Source organism: Vanacampus margaritifer, chromosome 4 (assembly GCF_051991255.1).
Source record: "Vanacampus margaritifer isolate UIUO_Vmar chromosome 4, RoL_Vmar_1.0, whole genome shotgun sequence".
NCBI lineage: Eukaryota > Metazoa > Chordata > Actinopteri > Syngnathiformes > Syngnathidae > Vanacampus > Vanacampus margaritifer.
In genome coordinates, this window is record NC_135435.1 from 31910687 (window position 1) to 31927087 (window position 16401).

General features: G+C 41.3%; 1 protein-coding gene across 2 annotated transcripts in view; it reads right to left on the reverse strand.

Annotated features, from left to right (window-relative positions):
• mmp15b (matrix metallopeptidase 15b) overlaps positions 1-10894 on the reverse strand; it is a 31321-nt gene extending 20427 nt beyond the window's left edge. The window contains exons 1-3 of one of the 2 annotated variants that reach the window (XM_077563231.1): positions 10693-10894; positions 10268-10606; positions 612-760 (exon numbers count right to left, since the gene is read on the reverse strand). In XM_077563231.1, the coding sequence (XP_077419357.1) occupies positions 612-760; positions 10268-10390 (272 nt within the window). In that variant the 5' untranslated portion in view covers positions 10391-10606; positions 10693-10894. Of the gene's footprint in view, positions 1-611; positions 761-10267 lie in introns of both variants that reach the window. The other variant, XM_077563232.1, reaches the window with a different exon arrangement.
• Between the last annotated feature and the right edge of the window lie 5507 nt (positions 10895-16401).

The following is a 16401-nucleotide window of genomic DNA, read 5'->3' on the forward strand; positions in this document are numbered from 1 at the left end:
AGATTTGAGGCATGGGGGGGGGGGGGTTGGGGAATTTTCTTCTTCCTGGAGGGAAAAAAATAAATGAGAAGCAGAGCTTTATGTGTAACTGGCAAAAAACGTTTGCAGACTGCTTTTATGTGCCAAAATGTCAATGAATTGACTGACTGGACTTTCATGATTAGATCGGCAACTTAAAAAAGTGTTCTTACTGCTTTGCTAACGTGATGAAATATGCATCAAAAAAGTTTAATTACACCTTTTTGTTTATGTGTTTTTTCCCCCTTTTACATTACATGGAGACGAGAAGCTTGCGGTTTTTAGGCTGGCACACGACAATGCACATCTCATAGCTGATATCTCGCTACTCTCTGAAAGAAATCAATTTGATTCTTTCTGAAAGAAAACCTTATTACTCTCATAATATGACAATTTAACCTTGTTTGTTATCATAAGATTGGGAGCTTTTGTCTCAAAAATAGGACACTTTTTTTTTTTTACAAAAGCATTTTGGGTGTGCACGTAATTGGAATTGGGATTAAGAGGGGCTCCTTGGAAAAATGACTCCCCTATTGTACACTTTGAATGGCGCAACGCTGCAACGTGACAGTTGGAAAGATGCGCTTGCTTACCTGATGGTTTGCGGGTCCAAGTGTCCGGTGACTTCCAGGCCGTAGAAGCGCTGCATGTCGCTGATGGCGTTGGCCAGGATCCGCGTGGAGCGCATGGTGGACATCTGCCCGCTGGCCTGAGGCAGGTAGCCGTACATCCTCAGCCACGCCTGCGCACGTGACACAAAGCCGCTTAAGATCACAATCAACACCTTCCAAGCGAACCTCCATTTTTCTACACTCGTTTTCGTTAAGCCAAAACACGTTTTATGTGGAGAGGATGCAAAGGCCTGAGTTTTCAACCCGCAACCTTTCGATTGTGAGCCAAACATGCTAGGCTATTATGCTTGGTTAAAAAACAATTATGAAGACATGAGAAAATAACACATTTTGCTTAATAATTAACAACCAATAGTTTTTTTTTTTTAATAACCAACATTTACTATTTAAATGTGTGCATGACAAAAAACTATATTTTCTTGTCGAGAAAAACTTGAGTATGGGACAAAGTGACGTCAGAACCACAATCGCGATTGTCTCGGCTAAAAAAGCACATTTGAGTGAGCCTAAAATTGGATCAGTAGGAAGTGCAACTGTGTCAGGCGGTCAGTAGTCACGTTTGTTAAACTGCCTTTGAAAAGGAATCCAACAGCTCTTGCCAGCTTATATCGGGCTCTTGCTTAGTTGCTAGCTGCTAGCCACTATCGTCGCTATTACACAATGTCAGCGTAATTTAAAATAATAATAATAATGTGTTCTTGATTAGCGATGAAACATGATTTCCATGGGAGGACCAAAACTGCCAAAATAAAAAAAATGACTAAATCAATAAATAAATGAATAAAAGTAAAAAATAAAAATGGACAAAAAATATATAATTCAAAAATTGAATATAAAAAAATATTATAAATGGAAACAAATAAATATATATATCCCTAAATAAATAACTACAAGTAAAAAATAAATACAAAAATAAAAAAGGAGATTCAAAAAATACAAAAACATAAAAATAAATGTGGAAATAAATACAAAAATAAATATATAAATAGAATTAAATGTCAAGCAATTAAATAAAAATGCTCTGCTCTCACATTTATTTATTTCATGCTGCAGACGCCCTTTCATTTGAAATGTTATTCAAATGAGGGGTCGGCCCTACGCGTGTCTTGGGTTGGACTCTGCCGTTGCAAACTGCCTCGAGTGAGCGAGTCGATGAACAAGGAAGTCTTGCTGGCTTGCATGGAGAGCTCCACAAATAGACGACTATCTTATCTACTGTCACTATGACTTGTTGTCGAGCAACTCGGGTCGCAAGTGTGATGATTTCAGGATGATGTTGGTGGCAACAGTTTGTGATGGCAATAAAGCTGGGCTCCAACTATCCAGCCTCCAGTCGGGGAAAGTACTGCAAGTCAAATTATTAGCTGGCATGCCACCAAATGCCGTGCCTGGAACAACTTGTCAGGTGTTAATATGGATGTAAACACAAACATAGGGCAGCAGGCGAAAAAGTTATCCAATTAGCGAAAAGGCAAACGAGGTTTTTGGATTTACAATAATATAAAATAAACAAAAGCCCCAAACCAAAAGGTTTTTCCAATCAGGCTACTCAAATTAGTCGAGGACTCGTGTTGCTTGTCTTCGTATGGCCACTGATTAGTTGGCCATCGGTCGAAAGTGTGCATCCACAACCCTAATGAGAAAAACCGCGATAGAAAACGGATGGATGACTGAATGGGACTCAACGATGGACTATATTACATCAACCGCATTATTCAGCCTAAAACCTCAATTCCATGCCAGTGATTTGTGAAAATATGTCAAACGATTGTGAATGGGTGCATTCACGTGGATGGGAGAAGGCGGTGAACGAGTGAGCTGTGGTGGGGGGGGGGCTTCAAAATCTCAGATTTGAACCACAGATGATACACCCAGCTGTTGTGTAGAAACTTAATATCACACGCACCCACGCACGCAGGTTTGAGATACTGGATATGAGCACACTGCTGCAGCTCACGCCCATGTGCACAATGCAAAGTGTTGCTGATAAAGCCCCGTGTTGACACAGCCACTCCTTCCATCGCATAAAACATTAACCCAAGTCTTCCTTCTCGTAATCTTTGGTTTAGGTTGATGTCATCATTGCAGGGGACAAAGTTGACCAGGAAGTGGTTCCGATTGACAAGAAAATGTCATACAGTAGTGCAGAACAGACTCCGATCAGTCTCCAGGTGTAAAAATGATTCGATTTATCAAATTAATAGACAACTATTTTGATCATTGGTTTGTCGTTGAGGGCGGCACGTTGGCTGACTGGTTAGCACGTCCGCCTCCCAGTGCAGAGGACGTGAGATCGAGTCCGGGCTTCGGCCTTCCTGGGCGGACTTTGCATGTTCTCCCCGTGCTTGCGTGGGTTTTCTCCGGGTACTCGCTTTCCTCCCACATTCCAAAGAAATACATGGCGGGTTCATTGAACGCTCCAAATTGTCCCGAGGTGTGATTGTGAGCGTGGATGGTTGTTTGTCTCTCTGTGCCCTGCGATTGGCTGGCGACCAGTTGAGGGTGTTACCCCGCCTACTGCCCGAAGCCAGCTGGGATAGGCTCCAGCGACCCCCGCGACCCTTGTGAGGACAAGCGGGGATGGATGGATGGTTTGTTGTTGAGTCATTGTTTATCTGAAAATTGTCCAAATATTCGAATTTCAGCCTCTCGAAAGTAAATATTCTCTGCTTTTTGTTGGACCTGATGAAAGCAGCAGACTCATTCTTTGTGCTTAATCCAAATACTGTAAAACATTTGTAAACATCTGCTTTCCCTTTGGACAACAATGATCAACACGTTTCCCTACTGACATATTAACAAATCCGTAAGTAAATGAATCATAATGAATTTATGGGAATAAACCATAGTCATCCTAATCGATTACAAAATAATAGTTACTCACAGTCATAGAAATGACAAATCTGTAATTGACACGCATTTGAACCTGAAGCCCAGAAATGTAGCACTCACTACCCGAGAAGTGACTCACTTTCAAAAAGGTTGACACGAGAATAATATAAAAACGGGCAAATCCAAAAGCGTTGACCAAGTAGAAACTGCACTTGAAAGTGCTCAACTTCTTCCTGATCTGGCACAGCACAATCTTGAAGTCCTTCGTTCCCAGGACTTTCTTTCTAGTGATGGCTGAATTTTTGTCATCATCCGCCGGCTAAAAGTCATCTCCACAAAACCTCCTCATGTTACATGTCATCACTTGACTTTCCTCAACAAATGGAGGACAAATGTCACCGCTTAACACCTGTGCTTCAAAAAAAAAAAAAAATCCATCCAGCAAAAAGTGCGTGCGTGAGTGTACAAGAGCAGGAAGGGGCGTACGGAAGGTTGAACTGAACGTGACCCTGACCCACCTGCGCTTCCACATAAGAGAGCTGCGCACACACAAAAAGTGCAAGAAACACACAAATCATGCGTACTAAATGTCAATTACCAGGCAATTAGATGAGACGAGACTTTACTACATGTACAGACACAAGATTCACAAAACGTGGCCTGTCTAATAGGAAAGTAGTACGATGCAGAAATGTAGGACTTGAGTTTCATAACTTGACTTTGAGTCAGACTTGGGCCTTGTTTGGCTAAAAATGAATGAATAGCTCGACTTGACTTGACTTGACTTGAACTGAATGACCTGACAAGTTTGTTCACATTTGAAATCTCAAAATTATTTTGTTTTGTGTCGGAAAGGGTCATTCTTAACACTAACCCTTACGTTGCGTTTTTGAGAAAACCGTACACAAGTACAACAAACGAACTTTATCTGTTATTAAAACCAACAGACAGGTAAACGATGTTAACTTCAGAGTTGAGATCAACGATAGCTTGTCAAAAATGAACTGAGCTTCATATCGGTTATCCACAGAGAATATCACTGCCATTTATGACTTGCTTAATCTAGAGTAGACTCGACTTTGATGGCAATTTAGCGGGAATCCCATCTTGATTTCTGCCACAGTCATTCAGGACTTGACCTCTGAAGAAGTGAAGGACACTTCAAAGCAGATAAGGCGAATTCTCTTAAGTTGACAAGGAACGGTCTTGCTATGGTCCATATTTCATCTGGCCCGTCTGGGAACGGAGCAGAGCAAAAAGGCCTTTGGCGGTGACGCTGTGCAGCAGCTGCTCGTGATCCCAACACGCCCCGTGGGAGAAAGAGCAAGCGACTGTGTAACGTTTCACTTACACAACTCGAGTTGGTGGGAAAAGAGAAGCGCTACTGTCTGCTTGCAGAAATGACAACAATGAGGTCAAACCCATTCAAACCTTTCACGCCAACTGAACTCATCTGCCGCAGAAAACTTCAATGTTGACAAGATCGATTCAAAAGAATTTCAATGGAAGACAAGTCAAGACTTCTTGCTTGAGGTCGAACACATTTTTCATTTCTCAGGTAGGAGTGGCAAGCACAAAGTACAAACACGTGAGTTTGTGACTCCAAAACAACATCTAAATGATATCAATACGAAACCATTGAGGTACATTCATTAACTATGACGTGAATATGCTAACTATGTGACATTAGCGGTATACATTCCATTTACGTCTTTCATTCATATGTCAAAGAACAAAGACATTAGAACATAAAACAAACATTCCTCGAAGTGGAATGAGAATGAGCAGAAAGAAAACAAGTCTTACTTTCTCTGCCCCGTTTCTCGCCAGAGTTCACAAAATAATGTCCTCTAAAAACAACAACAAAATTGACAGCTGATCATACAGACACTTTGCTTTTTGTTCTCTATTTACAATTCAGCTACTGGAAAACATTAAACAAGACGTAAAAAGAGTGGTGTATAAAACAAATATGATGTAAATGTGTGCAGGAGTGGCAAATCCAGGTCTAGAAAGTAAAACTACTAAGTAAAGCCACAGTTTGCCTTTCGCCCCTTGTGCTAGCTAGCTAGCTAGCTAGCTCCCTAGCAGGTAACCGAGCACGCTCGCTAGGGAGCTAGCTAGTTAGCATCAATGGCTAAAGCCAAACTGTGGCAGGCTTTTTACTTTCTGGACCCAGATTTGACACCTCTAAACGAGGTGTGACAGTAGACCAGAGTTGTATTGAAGATTATATATGAGCTAAATATGGTACATAAGAAGTGTTGACAAATTTTGATATTGATATGGTTCATTAGAAGCCCAGCGGCAAATGCATACTTGCAAATTTTCTTTCCATTGTTTTTCCAATACCCAAAAAAATGCTTGGTTTCAATTACATGCAAATTGTCACTATTCTTGGGCTGACCCTCATCCACTATTGCTGCGTAGACAAAAAAAAAGAAAAGAAACAAGAGCTCTATATGTAAAAGAGGTACATTAAACAACTTAATGTAAATCTAATACATTTGAGATGCATAGATGTAAATGTAGATGTAAAAGCCGCCGGAACGGGACGACGCGTCGTAGAGTCGGCGTACGCTCGCAGCCGGTGCGCGAGCGATGGTGGCGTGCGCCTACCAAATAACACGCACGCACGCACTCTGTGCCTCGTCTAAAAGCATCAAGTCTGGACGCTCATCTTCCCTCATCAGAATACAAAACAACACAGCCAGTGTGTGTGCGTGTGTGTGTGAGGCCCCATCTATTAAATGTTCTTTGAGAAAGTCCTTGATCGTACCTGCCAAAGCCGGCAATATACCGGGAGTTGTAAAAAGCCGGAGTGTGTGCTTAAGTGTGTGTATTTATGTGTGTGTCCACTACAATGTCAGCCAAGATACGAAGGCAGCTTTTATTTTGAGGTTTGGTCGGCTGCCATCTATTCAAGCCACAGCCAGCGCCCAGCACACCAACTTACCCTCCAAAAGTCCCAAGAGGAGGCGAAGTGGAGAGATGAGAGAAGCTGCAACGAGTCGAAATGTTTGCAGCTTCTCAAACCTGTTGCAACTCCGCTTCTTACTGGTACCAGGTAGCGAGAGCGCATCGCAAAAGTCATACGCACATACAATGTAAAGAATTAAACAGTTTGGCCGTCATGATTTTATACTTCAGTTTGGTGTGCGCTGCATAATACATGACGCCGATGGTCTTAACTGCAGCTGAGGATAAAGAATCTATGCATGTGAGCATTGTTATATTGTCAACATGTGTTGTTTTCAAATATTGGTCCTTAAATGGGTATAGCTGCTATAGTTTTGTTATATTGACCTTTGGCAGTATAATGATGCTAACCGACTTTTGTATGTCATGTTGCTTGGTTAAACACACAACTCGTTAATTCTCACATCTTGAAGTCCGCTGCTGCCATCGAGCGCTTATTCAAAATTCCAAATATATCAATCGTCGCTAGCTGATGTGCTTGCGCAAACAAAAGGATGCAAACACGGAGCAGCGAGTTGAAAAGGCAACGTAGCTATTTGGTCGCTATGTTTAGCGACTTTTTTTCCTGTTTTTTTTGTTTTGTTTTTTACAAAAAAAACAATAGCAACTTTATTTTCTCCACAGCTACTGTTTACTTAATTCTAACTTTGTGTACACGCGTATCTCTGACATTCTATACGGCATTGGGGATGAGAAAAAAATGGAGTCTGCCGTTTCCATGGTTACTGAACCATTACAGCATTTTCCTGGTAGTGTTAAAAGATCACAGGGGTAAAAACTTTTCAAACATTTTCAAATTTCTTTACATTTACTCTTGTACTTGGTGATTTTAGCCACACCAAAAAAAAAGTGTTTCTATTTAACAGGGAAACAGTTTTAACAGACCACCGCTATTAGCGTGTTAAAGTTCCAGTGCTCAATATTGACTGCTGCGGTGTTTTCTTTTCTCACAGCTGAAGCGACAGCATGTTTGAAAACAATGCCATTTGTAAATGGCTCGGCCTTGGAAACCATCCATCAAGTGGAGCATTTTTAAAGTCAAACACAACGTCATCCGTAACACTCAAGTCAATTTGCCGGCTGCAGATGGATCCAAAAAAGTTGTCCCAAGGGCAGACCAAACTGGACTGGAATAATAAACGAAAATCTTCAGGAGACTGCCAGCACGGGAATCGGACAACAGACCAGTGACACAGAACTAGTGTTCATTTTGTTAACCAACTCTAAACAAAAATATTTTCGTCAACACACATTTTTCACCGGACTAAAACCAGACTCGAGTAAAACCCTCATTAATAAACAATAACTGGGAGAAATCAGAAGGCATTTTTGTTCACTAATGAAGACGAGACGAAAATGTACCACACTTAATAAAAACTGGACTAAAATCAATGGGCATTTTAGTTCATGGACAAAAATGAGAGGAAAATGACATCATTTTGTCAAATCCTGTCTCTGCTAATCTGTCACTGTGACACTGTCATGTGACACACCAAGAGACACGCCCTTTCGAAACTGCAGCTAGCTAGATAGCAAGTGCAACATGCACGCACACATGGGACAGAAAAAAAAAAGAAGTCAATTATAGTTATAATGCAACATTAATTCAACGGATAGAACGTTCCAACAATAATGTTAATCCGACAGCTAACTAAAGATAGCTAACTTTCTAGCTCGCAGCATAGCATGGAGCCATATTAGCTACTTGTTGATATACTGTAATTATGTCAAGTTGGTTGTCATCAAAAAGATGAGAGATTTTTTTTTATTTGAAATAGTTTTAGATCCAAAATGTTCATCATTATCTGATTAAATGATTGTCCTGACTAAAACGCTGACAGTTCTTGATGACTAAAATGTTTTCTTGGACTAAAATGCTAAATTTATAGTGGACTAAATAAAAAGGGGACGAGGTTGACTAACTATGATAAAAACCAACAAGTGTGATTGAAACTGGACTTAAACTGAGACTACATTTAAAAATGGCTGATAAAATGAACACTAATGTGTACGGTGTACCCCAGGATACCACAAGAATGAAAGAACATTTCTTTCAGCCCTTTGTGGTCAATCAACTGCCCAAAAAGGGACGCTTGTCCACGTTTGCGTCATCAAAACAGCACAGCGACTAATTTGAGTGTTCAGCAACTCGCAAGCGCTTATCGCGTTCTTCCTCTCGGTTTCTTCCCTCAAGTTTGCTCTCACACTCGTTTGTGAGTTGAAACAAGAGGAGCCATTGTCTTGCTTCGGATGCCTCCGCGTCACTACCCAGCATGCCTCTGCGCTGTGTGTGCGCATCACATGCTGGATAGATGAGATTGACTGCTGTTGTCGAGCCGCCATCTGTTTGCGCTGCACAGACGTACAGGGTTTTTCCTGCGTTGAAAATTCAGAGGCGGCCGCCTCCAGCCAGAGCGATTCATTTCGCTCAACACGGCACTCCAGCTGTGTTGATTGAGCTCGGCAGCAACGTTATTGAAATGCAGTTGCCGCGTTGTGCCATTATGGAGACGCTATATCAACAGCAGTGCACCGGAAACACCTGAAGCAACAACTGAAGAAGAAACAGATCACGGAGCAACCGTGGCTGCGTCTTCAGCTAACTACCTACCAAGTAGCAAGACTGAGCAGCAAAAACAAAACAAAAACAGACTAGTAATGAAAATAATGTGTTGGTATGGAGTGGTAGAGTAAAAAAAAATAAAAATAAAAAACTTTCACATATCCTGGTGAAAGTAAGGAACTGACAATTTCACTCGACAAGACAGCACAAGGAGGTACCGCTGGAAGACCATCATGCATGCCCCGCTTGTACGCAACAGCAGAGGTGGGAGGGGTGAGGTGGGTCAAACCATTTTCTCATCAACGCATGATTGCTTTAGCATGATATAATAAGTCATATTCTTATTGGAACTCTTAAAGTATGTTGCCTGTAAAAAATGAAAGCGAGGCAGTTGAATTTACAGAATACATGCCCGATGCAGGATTAGGGATGTTCGATACCCCTTTTTTTCCCGACCGATACTCAACTCGAGTGGTCACCGATACTGATACCAAATACTGATTGTACATAAAATTCCCCACATAAAGATGACAGATGATTTTAAAGAACAAACTATTTATCCCAATATATTATTTTTCCTTAAAAGTGCATGAAATTAATGGCAACTTTCTATTCATATCATTTTTAGTTCCTAATCGTAAAATGGCTGCCAGAGAGCGGACAATAATCGTATCGGCCACCGCCGCGAGTACCAATATCTTAAAATAAGACTGGTATCGGCATTGATACCAGTCTTACACTGGATACACGGTACACCTGTTATCGGGAGTCGCCCATCGTCGTCAGTATGTGGTCTGTTCAAAAAATAATAATAATAACAAGAAGAAGCTCACCAGTGATGGGAGACTGACTTGCTTAGAAGAATTAAAAGAAAACATTTTTTAAGACTTATCATGGTACACGTTTCTTAATTTACCATTTACCAAATATGATACGTTTCGTTTACAAATATAATAGATTGTGTGGAATGAGCGATAGAGCCGTTTTTATTGACTCAAATATGACCAAAAAAAGGACAAAAATAGCAGCATAAATGGACCCAAATAAAAGCTTACTTCAATGAAGTTAGGACATTATTTCCTCATTCCTCTTCAAAAAGAAACAAGATAACCCATTACTCATTTTGGAGAATGCATTGCAGTGGTCTACCACATTTGTGGTGACTGTTTGTTGGATTATGTTGGTCAAAACCTTAACAAGCCTGCAGGACAGCAAATTGGCCTCCACAGGAAGGTGTTCCTACCTCCGAGCTGAAGCCGCCGCCGCCGTCCTCCTCCTCCTCGGCTCCACGCGCCGCGAGCGCGCACACGCACACCGCCAGGAGGAGGCTCCGTCTCCACAGCAACCGGGGGGAAGAGCCGGCCATGGTCCGCTGGTCGTTGTTGGCGGTGAGAACAACGGCAATGGCGAGGGGTCTTCTTGTAGGTGAAAGAAAAGCGAGCCAGAAAAGGAGCCGACTAGAGCTTGACTTGCATGCCGGGAAGGAGCTCCATGTCAGCGGGCGGAGACGGGCTGAGCCTCCATGGTGGCGGGCGCGGGTGTCAAGTGTTTCTTACAAGTGGGTCGAAGTAGGCAGAGTAACCTTGCAACAACAAAAGTACACTTTGAACGAGTTCCTTCCTGATGATTTGCAGCTTCAGAAAGCAAAAGTGAGAAACTCCACCGCACCTGAGCGCCTAATTGGCAACGTAGCGTTTTGTCGCCCTTAAAATCCACTTTTGTAGTCGTTGCCACGTGTGGGAGAGGGGGTGGGGGGTGGGGGGGACTCGCGTGGGCCAACACTCGGCTGAGGGTCCGCCGTCAGAAGCTCCAGCAGGACGAGCGCGATAGCAAGTTCGCGACTGATGAGCTACGCGTGAGCGTGTCCATGTCAAGCGCGCAAAAAAAACCGTGACCAACCGGAAACGAGTTGTCCGAGGCGGGGGGCGGGAGCTGGCAAAACAAAGTGACTTCCGCTAAAGTATACGGTGCAAAATAAAATGCCAATGACAGTACTGCACTTGGTATTGAAATAACTTGAAATAATGAAAAGAAAAGAAAAACATTTAAAAAAATATATATTAAAAAAATCACGCCATGAATTATCATATTAGTCCATAATGTTAAATATTAGGCTATGAAACAAAATCATATTACATGTTATGAGTATTTCTTTAGATTTCAAATATAAATACATCACATCATGTACTGTACATATTAAATATTATCTTCTCTTTTCATGAGGAATTGAACAGTTCCTCTGAAGTCGTTGTACCTTAATGGGTGCAGCAGCTCATTATTGTTCACTGTCACAAGCAGCTTCTTACAGTTTGCACATATTCCATTTAGGAAAAAAAACACCCTGTTCATGAATGTACTGAGAATACACATACATCTGAGTCAAACGAATACAATTCTATTTTATTTTGAAAGACGGGCTTTGTGATCGACTGAGTGGGGGGCTGACAACAACCTTTTGTGGAGGGAGGTGGCGGCAGCAATGGAAACACACACAAGCACACACAACTAAGGCAAGTCTTCAAATAGGATTGGAAAGCGCTGATAAGCCAAATGGGATTTTAAAAGCTCCATAATGTGCGACTCAATTCATTTTCACGAAACTACCTTGCAGCTTGCTTGTCGGGTGAAGAACAAAATATGACTTTCTACTACAGCATGAATGTGAGAAGTAATCTCTGTGATATGGTGGTTCACGCTGCAGAAGACGTGAAAAAGGGGCCTTATACTTCCTGATGTGGTCGCTCTCATTTCCTCTGGCTGTGAGAGGAAAGACATGTCGATATAATCACATCTTTATCTAGCGACTTGATCTAAACCCCCCCAGGAATGAGCTGCCACCATAATTGCCACATTTAAATGTTATTGGCCAAACGTTTGCTCCGTTTTTGTTTTTGTGCGGGGCAGCTTAGAGGTCTCTTAAGCCTCTGAGGGAGATGAGAAAGGATGAGGTCCACTCAACACGCACAAAGATTGTGTCCTTTTAAAAAATAAGCACACACACACAAAAAAAAAAAGTTCAACAAGATTTGTTCCGGAATTAAGCTATCACCATCTGAAATCTTTTTAAGTAGACTGAAAAAAAAACATGCAATGTGTGTAACTTGTAATTAGAGTCTATGAGTCGGGGGGAGGCGGCACAGCACAAAACAACTTGACTACTCAATTACAACAGTATTTAGCCAATGTGCCATATAATTGGTCAATTGGCTGATTAACTGTCCTTTCCCAGCTCAGGTGGAGCAGATTCCTTCTATAGTGAGGATAAGCGCTATTAAAAAAAAAAAAAAAATTTAATTTTTAATCCAATTGATGGTTGCATGTTTGACATCAAGTGAGGCACCATTTTGTGGATGCATCCTAAAAAAAAAGCCAAAAAGTAAAAAAAACAATGACACTAATGTGCCAATGTTAATCCTTTGGCTGCTCACTGACACTAAACAGCAGAAAACAGGAGTCATTAAGCCTAAATGACGTTTGGAAATTCCCAATTGTAGCGTTGAGGCGCTTTTCTGCTGACACATGAAAAGAAAGCACATTTACAGTCAGAGAAACGTACGCTTTTCTTGTCACACAGCAGCAGCTGCTCGTGCCTGTGAGTCAGCGTGCGTCTCTGCAGGCGCTTTCCAAGCAGGTGAGCGACGTGGATGTTCATAGCAGGTCGGCTCCGAGCCCCGAGGCCAACCCGCTACGCCACCTGCAAGCAGACAATTCAGCGAAAAACAAAGCTGTCAGCAACACACCGCAAATCTCACTCAGATGACCTAAAAGTCCCTGGGCATCTTTTTAGAGTATTTACTGCACTGTTTTTAATATATTGACAGATAACACAAAAATATTTTACAAACACTGAAAGTTCAGCTACCTTCTACATATGTCAGGAGTAACTAGTTCAACGCCGCTTTTTCCAAACTAACAAACTTGTCATTTCACCATAATACATCACTAATCACGGCCATCATGAAATGACCCTACAACCGTTGTTATCTGTGGCCATAAAAAGCAGGATTAAAGAGGATTTTCTTCTCCAATAACTAGTTCTGTACTTAGAATTGTTTGAGTTTTCGTTCTTCTTCTTTTAAACTTACACAGTCAAACAATAGTTTGAAGCCATCAAGTGGCCGAGAGTGGAAATACACCATTATATGGCACAAAATCCGCAAAATAGAAATGGAGGGTTTACTGTACATCAATATCTTAAATACAATCATTTGGGCATTATGTGTTCATGCTTTAATGACGATGATGCTCCTTCTGGTCTCCAGGCCTCAGCCACCAAGGGGTTAAAACATACGTAAATAATGCATGGAAGTAATAACACATAATTTTACTCTACTAAGTCAAGACAACAACAACAACAAAAATTCCGAGCACCTGAAAGAACCTTTAAGTTGGGTCACTCGAGAGTCAAGCTACCACATTGTTCTGATCGTCACCAGACACTTTGTTAGGTACACACGTCGAATGAGATGGAACACAAAAATGAATACTTTGAATGTCAGAGTGGTTATTAAGGTGACATATCGGTTTTATGACAACATTTTGGAACCAATTTGATAAAGATGACACACTGCAAACTATAACAACTCAAATTGGATTTCATGCCATATGATTTGAGCCATTTCTTTTACTGGCAAAGGCATCTGTCTCTGACAACAAACAATTTTTAGGCAACATGTAAAGCAGGGAGCACTGGACAATCTTTTCCCATTAGAGTGCCTACAAAGACCAAACCACAAAACGATAAATACAACTCTATGAAATATTGAATAGGATGAAGGATGAAGCACCAAAGGGACACATGAAGACATGCCAGCGTAACAAAAGTAGACATCCTTATTCAGCCATAAACTAGTGACTTAAATTAAAAATGTGCACTGAGGTTGCAAGTTAAAAAAAAAAAAATCCTTTACACGAAAATGACTTCATGTATCAAACTACAAGTGAGGATTAGCACAGAATTGCGGTCAAAAATGGAAATGTATCCAATCACTAAGCATCCCAAATTCATAAACTACAATTCTCCAGTGGTGGATGAGAAGTTGATTTTTATTTATTTATTATTTACGTTGTCCTCGTCAGTCGAATTTGGCAAAGGCAAGCGGGAACATGCTGTGCATGTTGTTTTTTAAATTCTTATGTAAAAATTGAAAGGTGCTCTCTAGTATGTCTTTTAATCCGACACTGCCCCCACATGGTAAGAACATGCAAAAACCAATACCGGATGCCTTAAGAGTACATCCTTTAGTCGGAAAGTGGAGTGCAATTCTACAAATACAGCATGTAAATACTGAAGCATTATGCCCACCTGGAATTCTGTAGCATCACTTCTAATGGGCAAAATAAAAAATGTGACACATTAGAGGAAAAAACAAACAAATAAAGAAAAACAAGAAGAAACATTTGCACACACACAAATGAGAAATTAGAAGTAAGCGAATGTGACAATATTTCCAACACTAACCTCAAGCGCAATAAAGGACACACTTTCACTCAATTTGTTCGCAAGTCCATTGCTTGCTGACAATACCAGTCTGGGAATGGATTCTCTAATAAAGCAAAAAGGTAAAGCGTCACAACAGAGACTGGTGGCTACAGTGCACACACTGGTATGTATTTTGTGCTTCTAATATGTCCAAGTGGAGTTGCCATACTACTTCGGCTGCAGCTGTACTTCCGCATACGTTTTACGCAACCGCCTCAGCGTCACGAAATTATTGTTCCTGAATTATAACTGAACAAACTGAAGCCTCCAACAGGGCGTCAAATCACTACTTTACTGGAGTACACCGACATTAGTTAAATATTCCAGTCTGGATAAAATTGTGATAGTGCTCGTTAAGCTTGTCGAGCTAGACGTCGTTGTCAACACTTCGCTGAGCAGAGATCAAGTGCGATGTTAAAGTGTTGTGATTATCGTGTAAAAATGTGTATGAAAAGTGTGAAAGAAGAGTGCGAGGAGGAACTTTATCGGACAGAAGAGGAGAACGAGCGACAAGATTTTGATTTTATGATGCCTGAAAATGTGATACACACAGCAGGTTTGTCAGACAATTTATTGGATTGGCGTTTTTGCCGATTTACAGATGTCTCATAAAATAATATTTTCAAGGCGAGATGATGATCATAGTTATGAATGAGCACAAATTAAACTACGTAGATAATTAAAGGTCGTCAAAAAGTTGGAATTCTTCACTGATGAGATGCGCTCATTTGTCAGGTCTGAATGTATTCATTTACATTCAGTGGGCCAGAAGGGAGAATATTCAGGAAAGGTCACGAAGCGAAGCACAGTTGAGGAGTAAACAATTCATTAAATCAAAGCTGAGATTGATAAAGTGACAGCAGCAGCACTGTCCTAACCTATCCCCAAAACATAGCCAGTGGTTTTCTTTTGAACTGTTTCCACTCGGCCGTATTTCTTTTGGGATGTAACAAACTGCATCTCGTGTGGGCACACAACATTTTGTAGCGTTCCATGTATTCCCATGTAGTCAATCAAAACGCCTCATGGGGCAGTGAGTGGGAACTGTCGGGATGAAAACAAATTCGGCTCACCAACAAAAACACACTACATCACAGCTTGCCTGAAAAGCTTGACGTTACCAAACCATGTGTTTTTGTCCGCTTTTGTGTTCTGCAGACATCAGCAAAGAAGATCTTCATCAAGATCCAGAGGCCTCCCACGTTAAAGAGGACGAGGAGGAGGCTGACATCACCAACTTTCCATTGACTGTCATTGTGAAGAGTGAAGATGATGATGATGAAGAAGAAGAAGGTGATGGAGATCACGGCAGGGATTGTGATGTTATGTCGTCACACTCGTCTGACACTGATGATGATGATGATGATGAACACTCTAAAGCTCATATGACATGACACACTGACGGAACCCCTTGCCAATGCTCGCAGTGCGGAATGACCTTTAGTTCAAAGTGGGATTTGAAAGTGCGCTATAGAAGTCACAAAAGAGAGAAACCTTTTATCTGCTCAGTGTGTGGTAAAAGTTTTACTCATAAGGGACATTTGACCTTACACTTGGGAATGCACACTGGCGAGAAACCTTTTTCCTGTTCAGTTTGTCTCAAAAATTTCACCCGGAAGGCACATTTGAACAAACACATGAAAATACACACTGGAGAGAAACCCTTTGCCTGCTCAGTCTGCAGCTTAAGCTTCAGTGAACGACCCAGGATTGGTTCTCCACATGAGAACGCACACTGGAGAGAAACCGTATTCCTGCTTAGTTTGTGGCAAAAGTTTCTCTCTGAGTCGCAATTTGACAAGACACAGACGAAGACACGCCGGTGAGAAACCATTCACTTGCAGTGCGTATGGTGAGTAATTCTCTTATAAGTATCAGATGACCAAAACATAAGT